This window comes from Puccinia triticina, chromosome 1A (assembly GCF_026914185.1).
Source record: "Puccinia triticina chromosome 1A, complete sequence".
Classification (NCBI taxonomy): domain Eukaryota; kingdom Fungi; phylum Basidiomycota; class Pucciniomycetes; order Pucciniales; family Pucciniaceae; genus Puccinia; species Puccinia triticina.
Genome location: NC_070558.1, coordinates 6,078,569 through 6,100,500, shown reverse-complemented (window position 1 = coordinate 6,100,500; position 21,932 = coordinate 6,078,569). Strand labels below are relative to the sequence as shown.

At 47.8% G+C, this 21,932-nt stretch overlaps 2 protein-coding genes across 2 annotated transcripts; both read left to right on the top strand.

The window, feature by feature from the left end:
• Positions 1-64: 64 nt before the first annotated feature.
• PtA15_1A681 (uncharacterized protein) lies at positions 65-1,632 on the top strand (the record flags this gene model as incomplete). Its single annotated transcript, XM_053165734.1, has 6 exons — positions 65-125; positions 389-496; positions 564-707; positions 781-894; positions 964-1,101; positions 1,562-1,632. The coding sequence occupies 6 exons, from the start codon at positions 65-67 to the stop codon at positions 1,630-1,632; spliced, it is 636 nt and encodes a 211-aa protein (XP_053016896.1).
• A 1,251-nt stretch (positions 1,633-2,883) lies between these two features.
• On the top strand, positions 2,884-4,437 carry PtA15_1A680 (uncharacterized protein; the record flags this gene model as incomplete). Its single annotated transcript, XM_053165733.1, has 2 exons — positions 2,884-3,441; positions 3,766-4,437. The coding sequence occupies 2 exons, from the start codon at positions 2,884-2,886 to the stop codon at positions 4,435-4,437; spliced, it is 1,230 nt and encodes a 409-aa protein (XP_053016895.1).
• Positions 4,438-21,932: the final 17,495 nt, after the last annotated feature.

Below are 21,932 nucleotides of genomic sequence, written 5' to 3'. Positions count from 1 at the left end.
CCGCCCACCCCAATCATCCACATCCATTTCCCCCAGTTATCCTTCACCCCATCCATCCACCTCCATGTGCCCAAACGAGAAGACCACTGTGGATGTGCCCCCCGGGCAAAATCAAGCAACGCAGGGTAGGTAATTTTCTTAGATTCACCATGTCCATCCCGCCCATCACCAAAATCTGAATGGGCTCTTCACCGATGACGGGTTGAAAGATATCAAGTCGACGGCGCTTGGGCTCTTCATTGCGAATTCTGAGCACGCCAAGCATAAGCTCTTTACCGATGAAGAGCTTGCAGGACTCTTCATGATTGTCACGGAGTAGGAGGCTACTGATGGTAAGCCTACTTTAATACTATTTATATGTATGTATTCTAATCTCCACCGGCTTTAGGCACTGCACCAGTGGTCACTGGGTCGAGCCCCGCGCCGCTGCCCACGGGTGTGAAAAAAGAGGCTTTGGCGGCTTCTGAGGATCCTATGGACGAGGCGGTTGCTAATAGTAAGCCGATGTCTCTCCTGAGATCCTGTTCTGGTGTAATCTAATCAATCTCCGACCTTTCTCTTAGGCACTGCGCCGGCGGTCACCGGTTTGAACACCGCGCCGGCGCCCTTTGGTGTGAACAAAGAGGCTTCGGCGGCCTTTGAGGATCCTACGGACAAGGGGGCTGCTGATACTCCTTCAAAGATCGCCGACAAGGCGGTCGCTGATCGTAAGCTGACTCTCCTGCAATCCTGTTCTGGTGCATTCTAATGACTCTCCAACCTCTTTATTCACTGCACCAGTGGTCACCGGATCAAACAAAGCGCACACGGAGGCTTGTACGGATGCTACGGACAAGGAGCGTGATCCATTTACGGAGGAAGAGCTCAGGCGGCTCTTTGACATCGAGACCAATAGTAAGCCTGACGTGAATTAAGGTCTTTGGATTGTCTGCTTTGAATCCCTGACCTCTCTGCCTTTTGAAGCTGCGCCGGAGGTCAAGGAGGCGGCTACTGATAGTCAACCAAACACCAATAGCAAGGGCCAAAAGGCCAAACTCTCAAGTCTGCTCCGCCGTGCCCGCTCACGGGTGATCTGCCTGCCAGGCAGAACTGCTATTCCAGGTAATTTATGTACATACGTAAACTGTATGTAGACTGTAAATGTGTAATTATGTAATATGATCGGTGAAATATTCCGATCTTCCGCCAATATATTCCGATCTTCCGCCAATATGAAATCTTAAATACTCTTCTCTGTCTCCGCAACCCGGCTCCTAGTCCTCATACGTATCCGCCCCTCTCTTATTGCTCGACACCTCCCACCAATGACCCATGTCTGAAACAAGATCGAGCCCTGTGATTTACCGTTGCCACAGCGCCGGATGCAATCAGCAGCGCTTCTGGGACAAGGATGGAAACTGGACTGCCGGCGCCGTAGTTTTGGCAACAACTAGGGTCAACCATATCAGGGTTGACAATCAAATTGCCGCGCGATTCCTTGGAGCCCAAGGTGTGTTTTTTTCCCTCCTGCCCTCATGGACCTGGCCAAAAACTAATCTCACCACTTTCTTGCCAATTCTAGATTCTGACAAGGACTCTAATGATGACCGTGATCACAACAGCAACCCTGCTAACCCTGGCACACCCAACTAATCCAGCTATAATGTATTTGAATCCGACATCAATCAACCCAGCATCAATCAACTAACCCTCTCCAGAGCAGATGTCTACGAGTGCATTTTGTCCTTTCTCTGCTTCCGACATCTTTCTTCCTTTGATGTAGACCAAACGCTAGCCTCATCTGATATCTTATGTTCTTAATTTCTTTGAACAGGTCCATACCACCAATTCAGCCTCAGACATTCCGACCTGGCAGTCTTGCACATGTCGCTGATAACTGCCATGCTCTCAGTTTTCAGTCATACATCCTCAAAAACCTCGTCTTGGCTTATGAAATCGGCAAAGGGACTGATGACCCTCACAGCTTCTGGTGGACTCGGCGATTCAAAGTACAAGCCACTCAACTTTTGACACTCTGCCTTTTGATATCCAAACTCTCGTCAAGCAGTTCCGCCTTGATCCCAAACTAGTCAAAGTCATATGCTGCCGGAGCTGCTTATCGAAGTCGCATTGGAAAAAATTGCGACTCTAGCACAAGATCCGTTCGACCCTTCCCATGAAGCAACTGACATCCACCATTCAAAGATGTGGAAACAGTTCCTTGGACCCGATGGAACCCAGTACACAAAGAACTCTGACAACCTCACCTTTGGCGTTTTCATGGACGGCATCAATCCATACGGGAACAAGACTTCAGGGAAGCACGCCAGTATCACTTTCATGATCATGGTCTGCTATTCTCTCCCTCTAGATCTGCGATACCAACCTGAAAACGTATTCGTCGTAGGAATTGCCCCTGGACCACATGAGCCATCACTTGAGCAGATAAATTGGATGCTACGACCAATCATAGAACAACTCAAGGTACTCTGGGCCACAGGGCTGGCACTATCTGAGATGTATCTGGAACCTCGAGGCCGCTGCATCCGCGCCGCCATCCTCCCATTCTTCGCAGATTTGCCAGCTCTCCGTTGTGCTCTTGGATTTCCTGGTCCCACGTCAAATCTAATGTGCTCTTACTGTCTTTTGACAAAGGATCAGATCACAAACCTCAAGCGAGAAACCTGGCCTCCCCAAAACCTAGCTGATCACAAAGAATGGGCAATCAAATCTCGCAACGCTCCGGACCTCAAGACTCGGCGGGAGATCTTGAATGATCACGGTGTGAGGTACTCCGTCCTCCTCGAACTTCCCTACTGGGACATCCTTAATTATCAGGTTGTCGACTCAATGCACAACCTCCTCTTGGGGTTGTTGCGTTGGCATTGCCAGCGCTTCTGGTGCATGTCAGACGTTGCTGATGAAGCTGAACCAAAACAAACCCCAGATTACGAGTTCCTTGGTGTATGGGCCGACGTTACTGATCCGATTCTTTTGGCCCTTTGTCCTCCATCGCCAAGTCCAAGCTCAACTAGCTCAACTTCCAGTGACGACTCCGCCGATGTGCCCTTCAATGAAATGAAGTTCTGGTCTATCGAATCCAGCGACGACAACTCCTTCTCGCCTTTTATTGAAGCCAAAGGATGGGGTGCAGGACCCTGGACTACTCCCAGCGCAGGCAAAATCATATTTGACAAGGATGCTCTGGCGTTCATCAACAAGCTTCTGCCGCAAATCTGCATCCTGACTTGGATTGAGCAAGCGCTACCCGTCTTGGGAATAGCTTCGTTTGGCAGCCTCAAAGCCGATGAATGGCAGAACCTATTCACCGTCCAGCTGCCACTAATCCTCCCTGTTCACTGGGCGTCTGGAGGACCAGCTGCTTGCTCCCTGTTCCGCAATTTTGCTCATCTGGTGTCGATGGTCATCCTTGCGCTCAAGAGATCGATGACCTCCGAGCGAGTTGAGAAGTATTGTCATCATACTTTGGAATATCTTGCCAGTTGTCTTCTCCTCTTCCCCGACAAGACTTTAGCCCCGAATCACCACATGGCAATCCATCTTGCTGATTGCCTCGATAAGTTTGGTCCATCGCAAGGTTGGTGGTCTTTCTCAATGGAGCGGCTGATGGGTAAGATTCTAAAGGCCGGGCATAACAACCATCTTGGTTTGTTTTTATCTTGATTTTATTATGGTTCGTCGACCCGCAGCTGACTCATAGCTTTGCGCACAGGCCAGCTTGAAATAACATTCCTGAATAAATTCTGCCGACTTGGTAATCTGCAGGTGTTGCTGTCTACACCGGAAAAGTTTCCAGAGCAGCTCAAGCCTTTCCTCCCTCAGTTGCAAGCCATCCGGGATCCAATCACTGTTGAGGCTGAAACAATCCCTAAATATCGCCAAGCATTTCTCGACTCAACCACGCTAGAAGCTCTCATCAGGCGACTCAACAAGCTTTTCCCTTGTTCCACCGGGGCGCCGTGGATCCCATCTGACAAATGGGCAGAGAAAAGAAAAGCTAAATCTTCAAAGTTCCTCCTGGTGACTCCTCGCATAGAAAAGCTTTCAAGCTGCTCGATCAACAATGTTAGCTTCTCCACCCTTCGAAAAAATCCCAACAACTGTGTCATTGCCTTGAAAGCCGGCTGTGCGCCTCACTACGGAATCATCGAAGACATATTTCAGCATTGGCGAACCATGGGAAATGGGACCAGCAGATCCGACACATGGCTGGTGATTCAACCTCTCATGCCATGCAACTTCTCCAACCCTTTTGCCGGGATACCGAAATCGAAATTTGAATTGCAACTTGAGCTTAGGATGCTTCGAACCGAGACGCTGTATGTCAAGCATACACAGGAAGTTCTTGCTCACTGTGCATGGATTAAGTATAAGGCAGGTGAAATATTACCATCTATTAAGCAGGATTGCATTGCTTTAGTAACTCTTGACCGTTGAATAGCTATGTTTTTTGGTAAATGTACTACTTGACTACTATGATAAAAAAATTATACAACTATATTAAGATAAAAAAATTATACAACTAAGATACAAATATATTTTAAAATAAGAAAAAATATTTGAAAAGAATCCTGAAATTGCTGAGCCCCCCCCCCCCCCCCCCCCCAAAAAAAAAAAAAAAAAAAAAAGCAAAAAAAGGTGAAAAAAAAGGTGAAAAAAAAAATGAAAACCCAAAAACCCCCCAAATTCCCCCCCAGGTGGAGTTGGAAAATGTTTCCAGTATAGAGGACGTGGGGGTGCGCAAGTGGCTGGTAAGGTCTGCCTGGGTGCTGATTGACGGGTGGATTGGCGGCCGAGGGCAAATGGAAGGGCCAATTGGTTAGTTGGATACGGCGAAAAAAGGGGGGGGGCAATCACTCACTGGTAGAGGCTGAAAAGTTTTTTTGGTGTGGGCTGCTGATCAACAGGTTGACTGGCAGCTGGATGGTGGCCAAGGGCAAAAGGAAAGCCCAATGGTCAGTTGGTGGGGCCAAAAAATGGGGGGAGGGACATGACTCACCAGTAGCGGTAGCGGTAGCGGGAAAATAAAAATCCTGTGTGTGGCTGCTGGGTTGCTGGCTGGGGGGCTGGCTTGTGGGTGCAATTGGTCAGGCCTGGAGGGGAGGGCAAGTTGGGGGGGGGAGGGGGGGGGGGGGGGGGTGAGTGGGAGGGAGGATGGAGGAAGAAGGTGGAAGGTGGGGGGTATTGCAGGTCTGGTCGGCAATGATTTTTGGTTGGTGTTTGGTTGGTGTTTGGTGGAATATCGGCAAAGGAAACAGCAAGCTTTCCTGCCTTTGCTGTACTCATGTTTTGAAGATCATGATTTTTGACCTCTTTGTAAACTCATACCCTGATGGTTTCTCAGAAAATATTTTTATATTCATTTTCAAAGCAGGCACCAAAAATCTGCCAGGTTTCCTCAATTTTTTTCTATCATAATGGCTAAAACTTATGATGGAGTGGAGTGAGACTTTGAGAGGTCTGAAGTTGATGTGGTACTATGGTTTTGATTTGGCTTGCATTGGCTGAGGGACCAACTGTTGCACAAACGTGTGACATGTGCAGGCTTGTTTGACACATTGTGTCTCACTAGCGTACACACGTACGTTTGTTTGACACATTGTTCCTCACACAACCATATCATGCCACACAGAGCGCCCCTGAAATACCAGGGGCTTTGGAGAATCCTTTACAAATTTTACCTGATCTTCATCCATCTGTACAAAAACCATTTGAGGAGATTATCTGAAGTCATTCACAAACCCCACGTAACCTGAGGCTCCCCTGGACTTGTCCCAGAAATCAAACTCCATTGTGACAAACTTCAGCAGCTGAAGAATATGTCACATAAATTTACACATGCGTGCTAGTGTGTTGAATTTTTCATCACTGTGCCAAGTGATGCCAAGCTGAGTGCGCATGCAGCACCAAGGGCTTGGATGAAACCTTCACAAATTGTATGTAATTTTTAGCAATATGTACAAAAATAATTTTAGGGAGATTTTATAAATTCATACCCAAGTCCTGGTTAATCCAAGGTTTGTCCCCCTGTACTGGTCCCTTATAAGGGAAACTTGAACTATGTTGCAAAAACTTCAGCAACTGAAGAATGTGTCACACAAATGTACATTTGCATGTTTTTTTGAAACACTACACCATGACAAAATTGATGTGAATAGGTGTCAGGTGACATTCAGAAACATTTGCTGAAATTCCAGTGGTAATCCAACATTACTCCCCTTGAATGACAATGGCCCCTTTGTCATCATCAGGGGGTTCTACCCCTTGTCCATAAGTTTATGGTTATAGTTAAGGCTGGAGTTGGCTTCACATCACCTACCACCTAGTACCCTCAGTTTTTTCATGGTGCTAACAGATATTAAGCTTTTTGAAATTTATGATAAACACATGATAAATTGAAATATATCAATCTCGCGGAAAATCCCTTGTTTCTGCCAAGTATTTGATATTGCTTTGCAAGGCAGTTTCAAATGTGTTATAAAATAGTTCCAGTAAAACATAGAGTCAAGTTAAAGTTGGTTTCAAGGTGACTCCAACGCCTTTCCAACATGCCTTAAGTTCAATTGAGCATCATCTCAACATAAATCCCTCACTTCAGCATGTTTTGAGGTTAATGTTCCAGGATATATCTACCAGGGTTCTTAAACAATATTTTGCAATGGCACTTGCACGCAAGTGCCAAGCAAACTCCCATGATGAGTTTTGATTTGGAAATGCTGAGTTCTAGGGAAAGAATGGGACAAAACGGACGCAACAAGCATTCAAGATTGCCTATTGAATCAACAATACTCGCCCTTCCAAGAGTGTGGGTGTTGAGATGAATCAACTGGAACAGCAGAACACAGTGATAGCGGAGTTTGTGGAAGGATAAGATTCATTTCATCAGAGAGAAGAGAAAAGAAAAAGAAAACAGAAGAGAAGAAAGAGAGAGATGAAAAAGAGAAAAGAACTCACCTGGAACAGCAGAGCACAGTGATAGCAGAGTTTGTGGAAGGATGAGGAATGGCCTTCCACGTCTGCTCCTCCAGGTGACTACAAACATGGATGTCACAGACAGTGAAATGTATGTACATGTAGTTGGAAGCAGAGAGAGAAAGAAACAACACAAAACAACCTGAAAATCTCAACACCCCCCTTGCTGAAAACCACATGAGAGAAAAGAGAAAGAAAGAAAGAAGAAGAAAAAGGGAAGAAAATTGAACTACTCCAAACCGGCTGCGGTGTTCTTCCAGGAGGACTTGATTAAGGGGCTTGGTGAGCATGTCCGCCAACATGTCTTTTGTCAAGACATGTAACACCACAATTTTACCTTGCTTGACACACTCGCGGAAAAAGTGATAACGGGCATCAATGTGCTTGGTGCGCGCGTGGTGTTCTGGATTTTTGGCTAGGGCTTCTGCGCCGGCGTTTTCAACATGAAGGGGTATGGCAGCCTTTGGCCGCAACTTGAGTTCAGTGAGAACGTATTGTAGCCACATGCCTTCTTTACAGGAGTTGGACATTGCTTTTTATTCCGCCTCAGTACTTGATAAAAATACTGTGGCTTGTTTGTGAGACTCCCAAGAGATTGTGCCGTCCCCCAGTCAATAGGTGTATGCAGAGGTGGATTTCCTATCGTGGTGATTCTCAGCCCAGTCCGAGTCCAAGAAACCCGCAGCTGTCAGAGAACCTCCAAGTCGGAGAAAAAGTGCTTTTGTTGAGATTAGGTAGTGAAGAACCCTGACTGCCGCCCTCCAGTGAGATTCTGATGGGTCTCGAAGGAACTGAGAAAGCCTGTTTGCTGCAAAGGCTATGTCTGGTGGTGTGCATTTGGATGCCCACAGAAGAGCTCCAATTAGTTGAGGATGTGGGCCCGACAAAGGAGGCTCTTCAGGCCTGCGCAGTGTGGTGGTCAAACCGGTAGTCAAAGTAATTTTCAGTTCTCAAATCTCACTGGCGCTCCCATCAAGATCCAAGACTCAGTTCTCAAGTCTCAAAACTCTCATCAAAACTCACGATCAAGACCCTCAAGGCTCAAGGTTCTCAGACCATTCCTCCCTCCCCTTTTTCTTATTCCTCACTTCCCTCTCTATTCCCTCTCCTTTTCCTTTCTTGGTCCTAACACAGCTTGTGCTGTGGGTTTTATTCCCTGTCTTTTGTTTTTAATCTATTTCTCTTCTTCCTCTCTCTGGTTTGTGTCATTTTAGGCTGTGGTTTTTTTCTCTTCTTTCTACTCTATTTCCATTCTGCTGAGTTTTGTTTTTCTGTTTTCTATTTTCTTTTTTTTTCTTGTCTCTTTGTGTTGTGTTGTGTGCGCGCGCACGGCGCGCAAGGAGATGATGAAATGCATGTGACATGTGCCTCCCGGAGTCCAAGTTTGCAGAACTTGGAGGAAGGGAGGCCCATGGCATTCTGATCCGCCATCACAAGTCTACAAGATCCCAAGTCCAGCATACCGACAAGTCCCACCTTCAATGATCTCACGTGATCCCCCCCAGATTCTCCAACAAACAAAACCGCCGCCAAGGATCTAACCCCCCGGCAAACTCCCAAAACCACTCCACCACAAAGCTATCACTCAAATCCCTGAAGACTCATCCAGACCATCGGTGAGGGCAGTCACACAACATCTTTCCCACTCCCAGCGCTGCCGCCGGCCTAACACCGGACGGAGCTCCATATTTGGTCCCTTGAGCTGGGATCAAACCAGCAACCTCAAGATTTACAGTCTTGCACTGTGGTTTTGAGGCGTTTGGCGGTTATGATTTTTTTTTTTTTCCTTTTCCTTTTTTTTATTTCCATCAGTTGGAACCTCAAAATCTTGGCTGGACTGGCTCAGATTCTTTTCCACATCATTCTCTTGTCATCTCTTGCCCATCCATCAACAACAATATTGTTACGGGAACCTTCCCCCTTTGTTTCAGGATCAAGATTGACTTAAAGTTTTTCTTTCTTTTTTCTTTTTTTTTTTTTTTGGTGCGTTCAGTCGTGGGGCAAAGGAGATGTCAAAGTAAGTCACCTCCATTAGTGCACCTCTTGGGCTTCTCTACACCTTGTTGAAAGCAACCTAGCCATGCTGTGAGCCGCACCCCGTCGTTTGTCAAATCTTTCTTCTAGAACCCGCTGCGATGGTCAAGATCAAATCGCCAAATAAGCGGCTATGCTTCGACGGGACTAAGGTCAAAAGGTTCATCAAAACCTATGAGATGGTGGTTAGTCTGGATGAGGCCACCAAGCTTGACATGGCCCGGCAGATTTGGTTGTTTCTCGCAATGGACAAGTTGTTGGATATCCTTGAGACGCTCTAGGGGTTCAGTCCTCCCAATTGGCCTAAGCTCAAGGCTGCAATGGTCCAGGTGGACACCGCAAGGTTCACAACTTGCGATCTGACGGCTCTGGTCGAAGACTGGGTTTCCAAGGGAGGCGTGGCTTCAACAACGGATTACCAGAAGTTCTGTCAGTCTTGGGAGCCAATACAGTCATATCTGCTTTTAAAAGCGCACATTGATTGGGTGGAAAAGATTCAAAACTCTTATTATCAAGGGTTTTTGACCACCACCCAGGACTAGATCAGAAAGAAGCTGATTTGCAATGGTACAATGGTGACTACTCTAGATCATCGGTTCAAGCTGCCGACTTTCAAGATCCTCAAGGACGCCGTGGATGCGGTGATGAAAGAGCAAACCGCACTCACGTTTGAGGAGTTGAGGACCAGACAGCTTGTTGTTGGCCCCTTATTTCAAGAGGTTAACTCTGTCATGAAGAAGATGGGCAAGGATCGCCATCCCAAGGAAGCTCCAACATCTTTGAAACCTGCCCCCAATATGGACAAGCTTTTGCAGATTTTGGAGGCGTTTGAACATAAGATTGATCAGAAAATATATTCTATTCCCTCTAAGGCTTTGGCATCAACGGACCGGCCGCCACTGGTGTGCTATTATTGCCACCGCAAAAATCATTGGGCTGGCCGCTGTCGAGAGCTTGCAAAGGATAAGGAGGCGGGCCTCGTCGAACAACCAGGAACCAACTTTTTCCTTCCCAACAGTGCTCTCATCCCGTTTGACAGTAGTACACCCATCTGCCACGTTGTGGCTTCTTTTCAGCCAACTTCATCTGCGCAAGAACCCAGACCCCCGACTCCAACCCATCCAACGTTGAGCGCGGCCACCACCAAATATAAGGCAAGCTGCGGATCTTTGCAGCCCTGGTATCCGCCAGCGGTGTCCTCCCAATCATTTGCGGGAGCTCATGAGTCTGATCCGGCGGGCAGGAAGCACCACAAGTATTCTCAACCATTCAAGGCGCCTCTGGTTCCGTCAACACAGTTGAAGAGGCAGTTGAGGAAGATGCCTAGCGTAGCCACGGACCTGGCGCAACCTCAAGGGGAAGACGAGCCAGAGCTTTCTGATAGGATCATGAACAAGCCAGATCCCAAGCCTTCTCCGCCAAAGGAGCAGCCTCCTTGTTCTGTCACGCCCCCTAAAGCTACAGGACAACAGCCAAAGGTTTGCTTTGAGCGCAGGGTCTCTCGCAACCACCCCAACGCAGTCAATTGGCTTGTCAAGAGGATTTTTGATCTACCCGTGACCATAACTGTTGGAGAGATCTGTTTGGTATTGCCAGCGGTCTCGGATGGGGTGAAGAAATGGGTCTCCAGGTATTGCGTGGAGGTTGGTACTGAATATCTGAAAGTCAATTCTGGCACTCTGGCCGAGGGAATCAACCCGGAAGGGAAGTTTGACCCAAACCTTTACTCGTGCCAGCTTGGGTACCTTAACTGCAGCGTTTGGGAAGGCAAAATGGTCTTGTTGCTGTTATTTGACTCAGGCTTGCAGTTAAATCTGATCTCGGATATTTTGTCAACAAAGTTGAACCTCTTGCCAAGGATGAACTTCAGTTTGGCAGTTTACAGTATCAATAATCAAGCTTGTGAGTTGATTGGAATTGTGGAAGACGTTCCGGTCCGTGTGGGCCGCTCAATCGTTGGGACCTGCCATTTCTGGATCACTCAAGCCAACAGCCTGTTCATCTTGGGTCGACCATTTTTGATGGAATTCAACCGCTGGGGAGCAGATTATTCTTACGGATTCTAGTGGCAGGAACATCGAGATAACTCTCTGCCCATTCAATAAAGGAAGATGGGAGCAAGAATTTCCAGCTCACGGTTGGAAGGGCGTCCTGGTTCATTGTGGACGCCTTGAAGAGGACCCTGAGGGAGACTCACATTTTTTACAAGTGAAGCTGATCCGCAAGCCGGCCGTCTTAATTTAGGGCCTCAACGTACGACCGGTGGATTGGCTTCAAATCAAGAGACCCATTATTTCACTTCTCATTTGGTTCCATCTACTTTACTTCCCTCAAACGACTCATCTGAAGATCATCAAACCCAAAAACACCAAGAAAATCAAGATAACTCAGAAAAATATCTCTGAGGTTCCTTCAGCTCTCCAATCTCCCAGTTCAATCAATTCTTTTCTTCAAACTCTTCAGAAGGCGGACGTTCCGTTTGCAGCAGCCAGCAGGGGTATGCCGCGGGGCAATGGAGACTAAAAGTAAGTTCCCCCTCCCTGTATGCACCTCTTGGGTAGATTCTACCGTCTTGTCAAAAACATTACCTTGGGCCACACTCGTGAGCATCTCTTTGGTTCCGCGTTCCTTTCAGCCTTCAAGCAAAACTGCATTCTACCACAAAAGCTCTGCCAATCAGGACCTTCATCCCTTGTCAGTTTCTCTTCATAACTCTCAAACTCAAAGTCAAGACGTTTCACCTCAAGACACTGGCTTCACGCTCTGCCATGAGGATAAACTAGTCTTGTCTTCTGCAACCCTCTGCAATGATTTTAATCTAGTTTTGTCCGCGAGGACCCTCCACAATAAGGCTAAAATTCCAAGCCTCTCTAACAAGTATAAACTAACAATCCTCCGCAATGAGGTGAAAATATGTTTGCCGACAATAGAGGCCTGGGTGGATGAGGTGGAAGAAGGTGTTCTGCAGAGGGATTGGAGACTAAAAGTAAGTTCTCTCCAATTATGCACCTCCAGGCGTGATGCTCCAAATGTTGTCAAAGCTCTACCTCGTGCCACTATTGTGAGCCGCTCTCCGCTGTCCGGGTTTTTGTATGCAGATAAGGCCCCTTTTGAGGATTTACCCAAACTACGGACGTGGAGCTTGCTCCAGTGTGGACTTGGTGCGGAATCTCAAGCTGCGCTCTTGGGCGCCTAGAAAGTTGGCAAACATGTGGTGTTTGCAGCAAAGTACAAACCGGTCTCCCGGAAAGTCAAGCCAATCAATCAGCCAATGCCTCAAGATCTTAATCCTCCCCTTCAGAGACTCCCTCTGTCCTGAGACCCTTACCAACATCTCCCCTGCTTGTTGGCGGGTCCTTTTTTCCCCAAGGGGCGCGTCACTAAAGAGCGCCTTCAGGTAGTGAATTTTGGGCCGGACAGTTGGCTCTGGCCAGACAAGCTGAACGTCATCAATAACGTACTAGCCAAGCATAACCAGTTGATTGCCTTCAACGAGTCAGAGCGTGGCCCCCCCTACATCATCCCGGTTGTTGAACACAAGCCTTGGCAGAAAAAGCAAATCCCTATTCCTGCTGCCAAACTAGACGAGTATACCAAGATCCTTTGAGAGCGAGTGCGGAACGGTTTCTACAAGCAGTTGACATCATTGTATTTGTCCCCGGTCTTTTGTGTGCTGAAGAGCAATGGATAGCTCCGCATTGTCCACGATCTTCAACCATTGAACCGAGTAACAGTCAAGGATGCTGGAGTTCCTCCAGCCACAGAAGACTAATTTGTTGAATGGTTCTTGGGTCGCACCTGCTATGGGCTAGGGGACATACTGGGTAGCTACGACGAGCGCGCCTTGGACCCAATTTCCAGGCCACTAACCACCTTTGACACCCCTTTAGGAAGATTTCAGCTGACTTGCCTTCCGCAGGGCGCCACTAACTCTGTTGCCGTTTACCAGGCGCAGATGATGTGGGTCCTGCAGGACAAGATTCCAGACCACACCAGAGTGTTCATTGACGACGGGGGCATCAAAGGCCCAGTCTCAGATTACAACAGAGAGGTTCTGTCCTGGCATCCGGGAGTTAGGTGATTTGTCTGGGAATACACCACGTGTTTTGTTCCAGATCAAGGAAGCGGGTTTGATGGTTTCAGCAACCAAGTTGGCAGCGTGTGTGCCCGCGTTGGAGATCGTCGGGCATGTGGTTTGCAAGGAGGGCCGTTGGATGGTGCAGAGTAAAGTGAATAAGATCTTGTCATGGCCTACCCCAAAGGACGCTACCAAAGCTCGTGGGTTTTTGGGTGTGGTAGTGTACGTTAGGATTTTCATTCCAGGGTTATCTCAGATCTGTCTTCCCCTCCGGCAACTGACACGGAAGGATGCTGATTTTTCCTGGACCAAGGATTGCACGGAAGCTTTTGAGCGACTCAAGTCCCTGGTGGGGCGGGACATTGTTCTGGTCAAAGTGGATTATGGACCAAAGGCGGGGCGCCTCAAGCTTGCCGTGGATTCCAGCTTCCACGCCTCCAGGGCTGTTCTCACACAGGCGGATGCTGATGGGCGAGATTGGCCGGCGCTTTATGAATCATTGTTGTTTTCTGACGTTGAGTCCCGGTACTCTCAACCTAAACTCAAGCTGTGTGGAGTCGCCCGGATCCTCAAAAAGCTTCAGATTGTCCTCTGAGGACAACATTTTGAGCTTCTTGTTGATGCTCAGTCTCTAGTGCAGATGATCAACGCGCTGAGCCTTCCCAACGCCCCAATGACGCAATAGGTTTTGTTCATCCACCTATTTTCTTTCGACATCACTCACCGTCCGGGAAAATCATTCACGATGCCGGACAGACTTTCCTGTAGACCACAAGGTGACAATGAGTCAGATCCACCCGCGTCAGACTTCAACAAAGAAGCGCCTCTCATTCAACCCTTGTCCGCCTTCGCGGGCAGGGCCACCCCAGGCTACAATGGTTATCAAGAGGGATTTTGGCGTCATCTGGAGGACTATCTCCTGACCTTGGCACGGCCCCTGGGTATGGAATTGACTATGTTCCAGGCTTTGAAGAAGAAAGCAGCAGACTTCTTTGTCCAAGGAAGTCGCCTCATGAGGAGAGGGAGTCCGCTGCCTCGGATTGTGGTTACTATTCCAGGCAAGCAGGAAAAAATCCTCCGTCGTTTGCACAAAGATCTCGGGCATCAAGGTACAGCAGAAACTTATTGCCGCGCTGCCAATCAATTCTGGTGGCCTGGTCTCAAGAAATTGGTTCAGTCTTGGTGCTGCAGCTGCAAAGCCTGCCAGAAGCGCGATTTACGCCAACATATGGAAGTGCAGTACCCAACAGGCAAAGACAGTCTGTTTGGTTGGGTCTCAATGGACGTTGTACACGTCAAAGCTAGCGGTGCGAAGTATCTCATTGTTGCGCGTGATGAATTCTCAGGCTGGGTGGAAGCCAAGTTCCTCAATAATATCACTTCTGAGGCCGTTGCCGCATTCTTGCAGGAGCACTGGACGATGTGATTTGGTCTAGCGCGTTCTTACTCAACTGAGGGTGGGTCAGAATTTTGTGGAGCTTTGGCCAAAATGCTTGGCTCGTTGCCACTTCAACATTGGGTCTCAATGCCATATTACCCGGAAGCGCAAGGTATGGTTGAGAGAGGGAATGCTCCTCTTAAAGCAGCCCTGGTCAAGTTAGCGGGAGAGTCTGGCAAGAACTGTTGCAAGTTCTTGCCGCTGGTTTTGTTTGCGGATCGCATCTACACCGAGCACAAAACAGGCTACTCGCCGTACGAGCTTGTGTTCGGGCAGCGCGCCGCCCTTCCCATTAACCTAGATATTGAATCTTTCTGTCAGGCTTGGTGATGCCAAGAGCAAGAGTGCTCTTCTAGCTACGCCGGCAACAGAGCACGGTGCGATAGCGCGCGCAGCAAAAGCGCGGTAAAAGTGCAAAGTAACTGAAGACAGTTACTTCTAATGAACCCAAAAAGGGGGTTAAACGGAGGAGCCAGGGGCGCCTGGGGTGGTTTAGTGCCCTCCGCGGTTCTTACAGGGCCTGCGCAGGGGTTTTTGTAGCCTGTGTTGTCTGGGGCCCTTGGAAAGGGGGTGATTGCGCAATAAATCGCTCCCAGGAGATATAAAGGGATAAAAATCCCGGTAGAAAGGAAAAAAACGCAGACTTACTTGTAAAAGGAAGTCTGCGACAAAAAAAAACACAATCGATCCGAAAAAACCAAAGTTGAGGCAAGGTCAGGCTGGCAAATTGGTTGATGAGACAAGTGGCAAGACTGGCAATGTGTCGAACTGGTTATAATAGGTATCTGAGGGGCCTTCCTTCTCCCAAAGGCCCTTGATTATATATTTGAGCTACGACCAGTAGGGTTGTAGCTCTTATTGCAAATGCTTCCTTGGTTTCTCGGCCGGAGGAAGCAGTGCTTCTGAAAGGGTGACGGGAGTGAAGGGGGATTCTACTAGTCCCTACACTCCCGTTCATTTTATTTGTTATTCTATCTTTTTGCTATTCCTCGGCTTGAGGAATAGCGTGGTTTGTGTTCCATCATCGGCCGGGGGAGGAGGAGTAGTATACTTCTGTTTGTCTCCTCCCCGACCAAAGTCCTTCTATTTCTCATGGAGACTACTCTCAGTTTAGTAGTCTCTTGAGAGTGTCTTGCAACCCGTTCTCTTGGATTGAGAACAGGTTTGAACTGTAATTCTTTCTCCTGCCAATTCTTTGGCCAGAGCTTATTATCCTTACTCGTCTAAAGGATCTTTTTTATTATTATGTATATATTTATTCTGTGCGCGGCGCTCCGCGCCGCAGCTAGGACTTTCCAAGAAAGAAGTTTATTTTGTACGCAGCGCTCTGCGCCGCTATTAGTACATACAATAATGTTACAATAGTTAGCCGGGCTCTAACTTATTATAGTAGCCCGGCTGACACTTTCCTAGGAGTGGACTGGGAAGAGGTTCATGGTACCTCCGACCTACTTGTGGCACAGTCTAGACAACTTGAGCGCAGCGAAGAATCCCAACAAGTTGCTTACAGCCGGATGATGAAATCCCGGGCTGAAGCTATCAGGTATTGGCAAGATTGGAATTTGGATTGACTAGGCAACCCGCTTTTGCCTGGCACCCTAGTCCTTGCCTACAATCGGTTGTTGGAGGTCCAGTGGGGCCAACCTTTTGCCCACAAGTGGAACAGACCATACCGGATTGTCAAGCAGGTTCAGGGCAGCTCCTACATCCTCACCCAGCTTGATGGCACGGAACTCAAACGTCGGTTCGCGGCAGATCAGGTCAAGGAATATTTTCCTTGCGGGGGCATTGGAGACCAAAATTGATTTCTCCCTCCTTGGTATGCACCTCAGGGTATCTACTACCATCATTAGTTGTAAGCTCTACATTTGCCACTGTTGTGAGCCACCCGCAGGTCCCCTCTGTTTCTTTCTTTCAGCGCGGTTTGACAGAGTTTTTGGCGTACAGTCTAAGGACAGACTGTATTAAGTGGTGGTGGGATGTGGTGGTTAAACCGGTAGTCAAAGTAATTTTCAGTTCTCAAATCTCACTGGCACTCCCATCAAGATCCAAGACTCAGTTCTCAAGTCTCAAAACTCTCATCAAAACTCAAGATCAAGACCCTCAAGGCTCAAGGTTCTCAGACCATTCCTCCCTCCCCTTTTTCTTATTCCTCACTTCCCTCTCTATTCCCTCTCCTTTTCCTTTCTTGGTCCTAACACAGCTTGTGCTGTGGGTTTTATTCCCTGTCTTTTGTTTTTAATCTATTTCTCTTCTTCCTCTCTCTGGTTTGTGTCATTTTAGGCTGTGGTTTTTTTCTCTTCTTTCTACTCTATTTCCATTCTGCTGAGTTTTGTTTTTCTGTTTTCTATTTTCTTTTTTTTTCTTGTCTCTTTGTGTTGTGTTGTGTGCGCGTGCACGGCGCGCAAGGAGATGATGAAATGCATGTGACATGTGCCTCCCGGAGTCCAAGTTTGCAGAACTTGGAGGAAGGGAGGCCCATGGCATTCTGATCTGCCATCACAAGTCTACAAGATCCTGAGTCCAGCATACTGACGAGTCCCACCTTCAACAATCTCACGTGATCCCCCCCAGAAGCTCCGACAAACAAAACCGCCGCCAAAGATCTAACCCCCCAGCGAACTCCCAAAACCACTCCACCACAAAGCTATCACTCAAATCCCTGAAGACTCATCCGGACCATCCGTGAGGGCAGTCACACAACATCTTTTCCCCTCCCAGCGCTGCCGCCGGCCTAGCATCGGACGGAGCTCCATAGCGGGACAAGGTCCTTGAAAGCGGTATCTGTTGGAGTCTTGACAGTGACTGGCGGAGAGGTCAAGAAGCGTGCTTGCACGTTGGATATATAGTGAGCTTAAGATATGTACAGGAGCCGGTCGTCCACATTTCTGTCTATTTTCATAGACAGGAAGTGATGAAGCTCCTCATCAGCTCCAATCTTGAAGCGTTTGCCAATTGCATCTATCAATGGGTCCACCAATGTTGGCTCACCTACAATAGCCGGGTCGTTGACGTGGAACGCAACCACACCAACCAGGGTGTTTTCCTTGAGCCTGAAATACAGTGTTTGATTGTATCAGTTATGGGTGAGTCCTGCCTCTATGAGCCCCTTGTGGAGCTCAATTTTCCACTTGCGGGGGGACTGTTTCAGCCCATAGATTGACCAGTGTATTTCACAAATCCAGTCTGGGTATTCCCAATCCTTGAAGCCTGGGGGTTGCTCCATGTAGACGGTTTTCTGCAGCCAACCGTTCAGGAAAGCGGTTTTAAAGTCTACTTGTCTTCCTTTCCAGCGCTTGATTGCTAGAAGACTGAAGATTAACCGGAGTGTCTCTAGGCGGAGAGTTGGGGCAAACACTTCTTCATAATACACACCATGCACCTGCGTATATCTCATTGCTACAAGCCTTGCTTTGAGTTTCTGAATCAACTTGTTGGGTCTTTGTTTGATCTTGAAGACCCACTTGGACTTTATGATCTTACATTTGATTGGGAAAGGGACAAGTTGCCAGGTCTCCATACCAAGGAGAGACAGAAATTCCTCATTGGCGGCACAAAGCCACCTGCTCTTGTGTGGGGACCTTAGCAGCTGCTTCCACGTCTTTGGCCTGTCCACATCATCCCCGGTGGCAGCAGACTTTGCCCTGTTCCCTTATGATTGGGAGCACGACGTTCACGACCAGAACGGCGCTGTTGTGGTGTTTGGGGACAAGGAGCTGGAGGTGGTGAGGATGGCAGATTCTGACTTAGAGTCAAGGGTGGGAAAGCTTTTCAAGCAGAGGGAGCAGGTGGGGCTGGAGGAGAAGTTGGGATGGGGGAGGAAGGGGATGGAGAAGACGGAGAAGAGGGAGGAGAAGGGAGGGGGGAACAAGGAGGAGGGTTTGCCGAGGGAGGAGAGGGCGGAGGCGGGGAGGGAGGACAAGCGTGAATTGACGATATCAGGCAACGGTCAAAGCGGGGCTTGAGGGGTATGTTGAGTAGGGGAAGTTCGGGAGTTGAAACGCAAGGGACTGCTGGCAGAATGGGAGCCAGAGGATCCAATGGTAGAGATTTTATTGGCCAAGGTAGTTCAACAAAAATTGAAGTAGGCTCATGTCGTAGCTCCAAGCCGTACGGGAGAGTGCTGTAGTCAAAGAGCACATCACAACTCTTTACCATGGAACTTTTTTCCAGATCCTCAACACGGTAGCCGTTGCCGTCTCTGAGATAGGATAGGAAAAGAGCGGAGACTGCTTTTGAGTCCAGCTTCTTCCTGTTTGCTTCCGGAATCTTGTACCACACTAGGCAGCCAAAAGGGTGTACGGAAGAGAGGTTGACCAATGTTTTTCCAAGAAGATTGTTTGGTGCCTTGAAGCCTGTCAGTGTGTAGCACGGAACAAAATTGAGAGTGAAAGACACATGGTGGAGGGCATCCGCCCAGAAGGACTTTGGCAGGCCGGAACTCAACAGTGAGCACCAAATGAGGTTGCCTAGAATTTGGTTTGTCCTTTCCGCAACACCATTCAGCTCAGGTGAGTGGGGAGGCCCTGGTTCATGGTATATACCAGTGTTGTCCAGATAGGATGAGAATTCAGACAAGATGTACTCTCCACCGTTGTCCAAACGCAATGCTAGGATTTTGTGCAACCCTTTGCGCTCAAAGTGAGTACGGAAGATTTTGAAGCAGGGGAAAACATTGGATTTGCATTTCATGTGGAAGAGAGAGACAAATTTTGAATAATTGTTGATGAAAGTAACAACGTACTTATAGCCCTCCCTAAATTACAACTCAAAGGAGCCAACTTCTGAGTGAATCAATTTGCTGGGAGTGTCAGAACAATAGAGAGCGCGGGATTTGAAAGGTTTTTGATGCATCTTTGATTGCACGCATACAGGACATCTTTGAACGTCAACTTTGTTCATGGTGGTGGGATGAATTTTGAGTGTTTTCAACAGTTGTTTGAGCGGTTTTAGACCTATATGTGATAGGTGACGGTGATAAATGAGGAGCAAACTGTTAATTGAAGACAGTGTCTGAGCGGAATAGGAAGAGGAAATTACCTTGTCGGACGGCAGGTAGTAAAGGTTTTCCTTTCAATAGCCCTGTCCAACGGTCTCCTCTTGTACGTCCATGGAAGAGGTTTGGTAGATGTTGCAGTCTTGCTTGGTGAATACGCAAGTGAGTCCCGCATCACACATTGCGGCAATCAACAAGAGTGGCTTGTGAAGATTGGGTACAACCAGGGTGGAAACCGTGACAGGTTTCTTGAGTGGCAACTTGACGGTGCCGCGGTGAGTGGCACCTACGACAGAGTGATTGGCCAGACAGATGGAGGTGTTGTCTGATTTCGCGTTTGAGACGTTGGACTTGTATGGGGTCATGCAGTTCAAGCACCCAGAGTCAAGGTTTGCATCCCGGCAAGCGTTGAAAACTGGGTTGGCTGTCTGATCCCCGACCACAACGGTGTTACCGGCACGCGCTGGGTGATGAGCTGAAGAATTGTCATTGGAGCCCAAGTAGTCCAAGTCTTTTTTGTCCTCTCCACCTCCCAACTCGACTACAGTCGTCTTCCCAGCTTTAGCTTCAGGTTTAGGTCCTGGGCAACCTCTGCAAGTGCGGCTGCGGCAACATTGTTCAATTGAGCGGGAATGACCAGACTTGCAGGCCTGTTTGTGGTCAGAGAGAACCCAAGCAGCGCTCCTGCAGGCCAAAAGATTGTGGCCGCTGATGTTGCAGAAGGAGCAGAACAGAGATGCATTGTGAGGTGGCAGAGACTTGTTATCGGTCAAGATGTTGGCCCGTGCAACTGATTCCATGAGTTGAGATTCTTCAAGACGGGCTTTGCAGCAAAGGGATTCCTGGCAAAGCGCCAAGACAATCTTTGTGGAAGAGATTTGAGCTTTGTTCATGATGACACGCAGGGATGCCAGTCAGAGGGAAGGGAGTTGAGTAGAGACGTAGCATGTATGTCATCTGGGGTGAGATGGGTGCTTGGGGTGACAACTGCATTCAGACGTTTGGCATAGCTCTGAAGTTGATCAATGTGAGTGTCAAAGTTGTCACTGGTCATTCAAGCGGTGGTTAGTTTTTGTAGCCAATACATTCTCCCCCCGGAGGAAGAGTCCTGATGGGCCTCCTTCAAGGCCTCCCACATCCCCTTTGCGTCATCCTTGAAGAGGCAGATGTATCAAAGGTTTACTGGCTTGACTGTACGTGATATAACCAAGCATATTGCCAGATTGTCCTGGGCCTGTGTGGGTCGTCAAGTAGGCGCAGTGTCTGGGGGAGGGGTCTCAATGATGTAGCCAACCCCGGTAACTTTAAAGTGGATTTCAAGGACCACTGACGTCCAATCTAAATAGTTGTATTTTTCACCTGGAGCCTTGAGTGGTTTGACGCCCAAGATCTTAAGCGCTGGGTGAGAGATTAGTTCCATGTGTGGAGGAACTGGTTTGAAAGTAGAATTTCTAGTCAACATTGGTGTTGATGGAGCAATGAAAAAGGTGATCCTTCAGAAGATACATGAACAGAGAAATCTGGTTTTTAACATGCAGAGCTAGAGGCTACTGGGTATCATAACCTGTTAAGATGAATCAACTGGAACAGCAGAACACAGTGATAGCAGAGTTTGTGGAAGGATAAGATTGATTTCATCAGAGAGAAGAGAAAAGAAAAAGAAAACAGAAGAGATGAAAAAGAGAAAAGAACTCACCTGGAACAGCAGAACACAGTGATAGCGGAGTTTGTGGAAGGATGAGGAATGGCCTTCCACGTCTGCTGCTCCATGTGACTACAAACATGGATGTCACAGACAGTGAAATGTATGTACATGTAGTTGGAAGCAGAGAAAGAAAGAAACAACACAAAATAACCTGAAAATATCAACAGTGGGAGGGCAACAGACTTTGGTTTTGAACTTCCCCCCACAAAGGCAAAAGAGTTGTTCTCTTTCCTTCCCCACATTATCTAATTCCAGTAATAAAGGGTAATATGTATCAATTTTAAGAAGTTCGATTCAACTTACCTCTTTGTTCTGCAGTTTCAATTGGAGCAATTTGAAAATCCCCACAAATTTTGTTCCCAACCACCACATTCCTGGTTTGGATTTGTTTTTCTTTATGTGTAGGATACACTTTGTTACATTTTGGCTTTAACCTGCGTATTTGGATGTGACATTACATATCTTTGTGTTTATCCTTTCAGTGGGCTTCATGCATACATACCATGCAGTTTCCACTGCCATGTAAGCGCGTACATGGTAGTGGCCCATTGCACAAAATCCCTCCCATCACCAAATTTTCCTTCACACCCAGGTCCCAGACTGTAAGGTTGGTAGCAATTGTGTGTCATAATATTAAAAAAGCTACCACCCATGTCCAATAGGTCATTTCCAACCAATTACTGGAAGCTTGACCTCATTTTGAGAATTG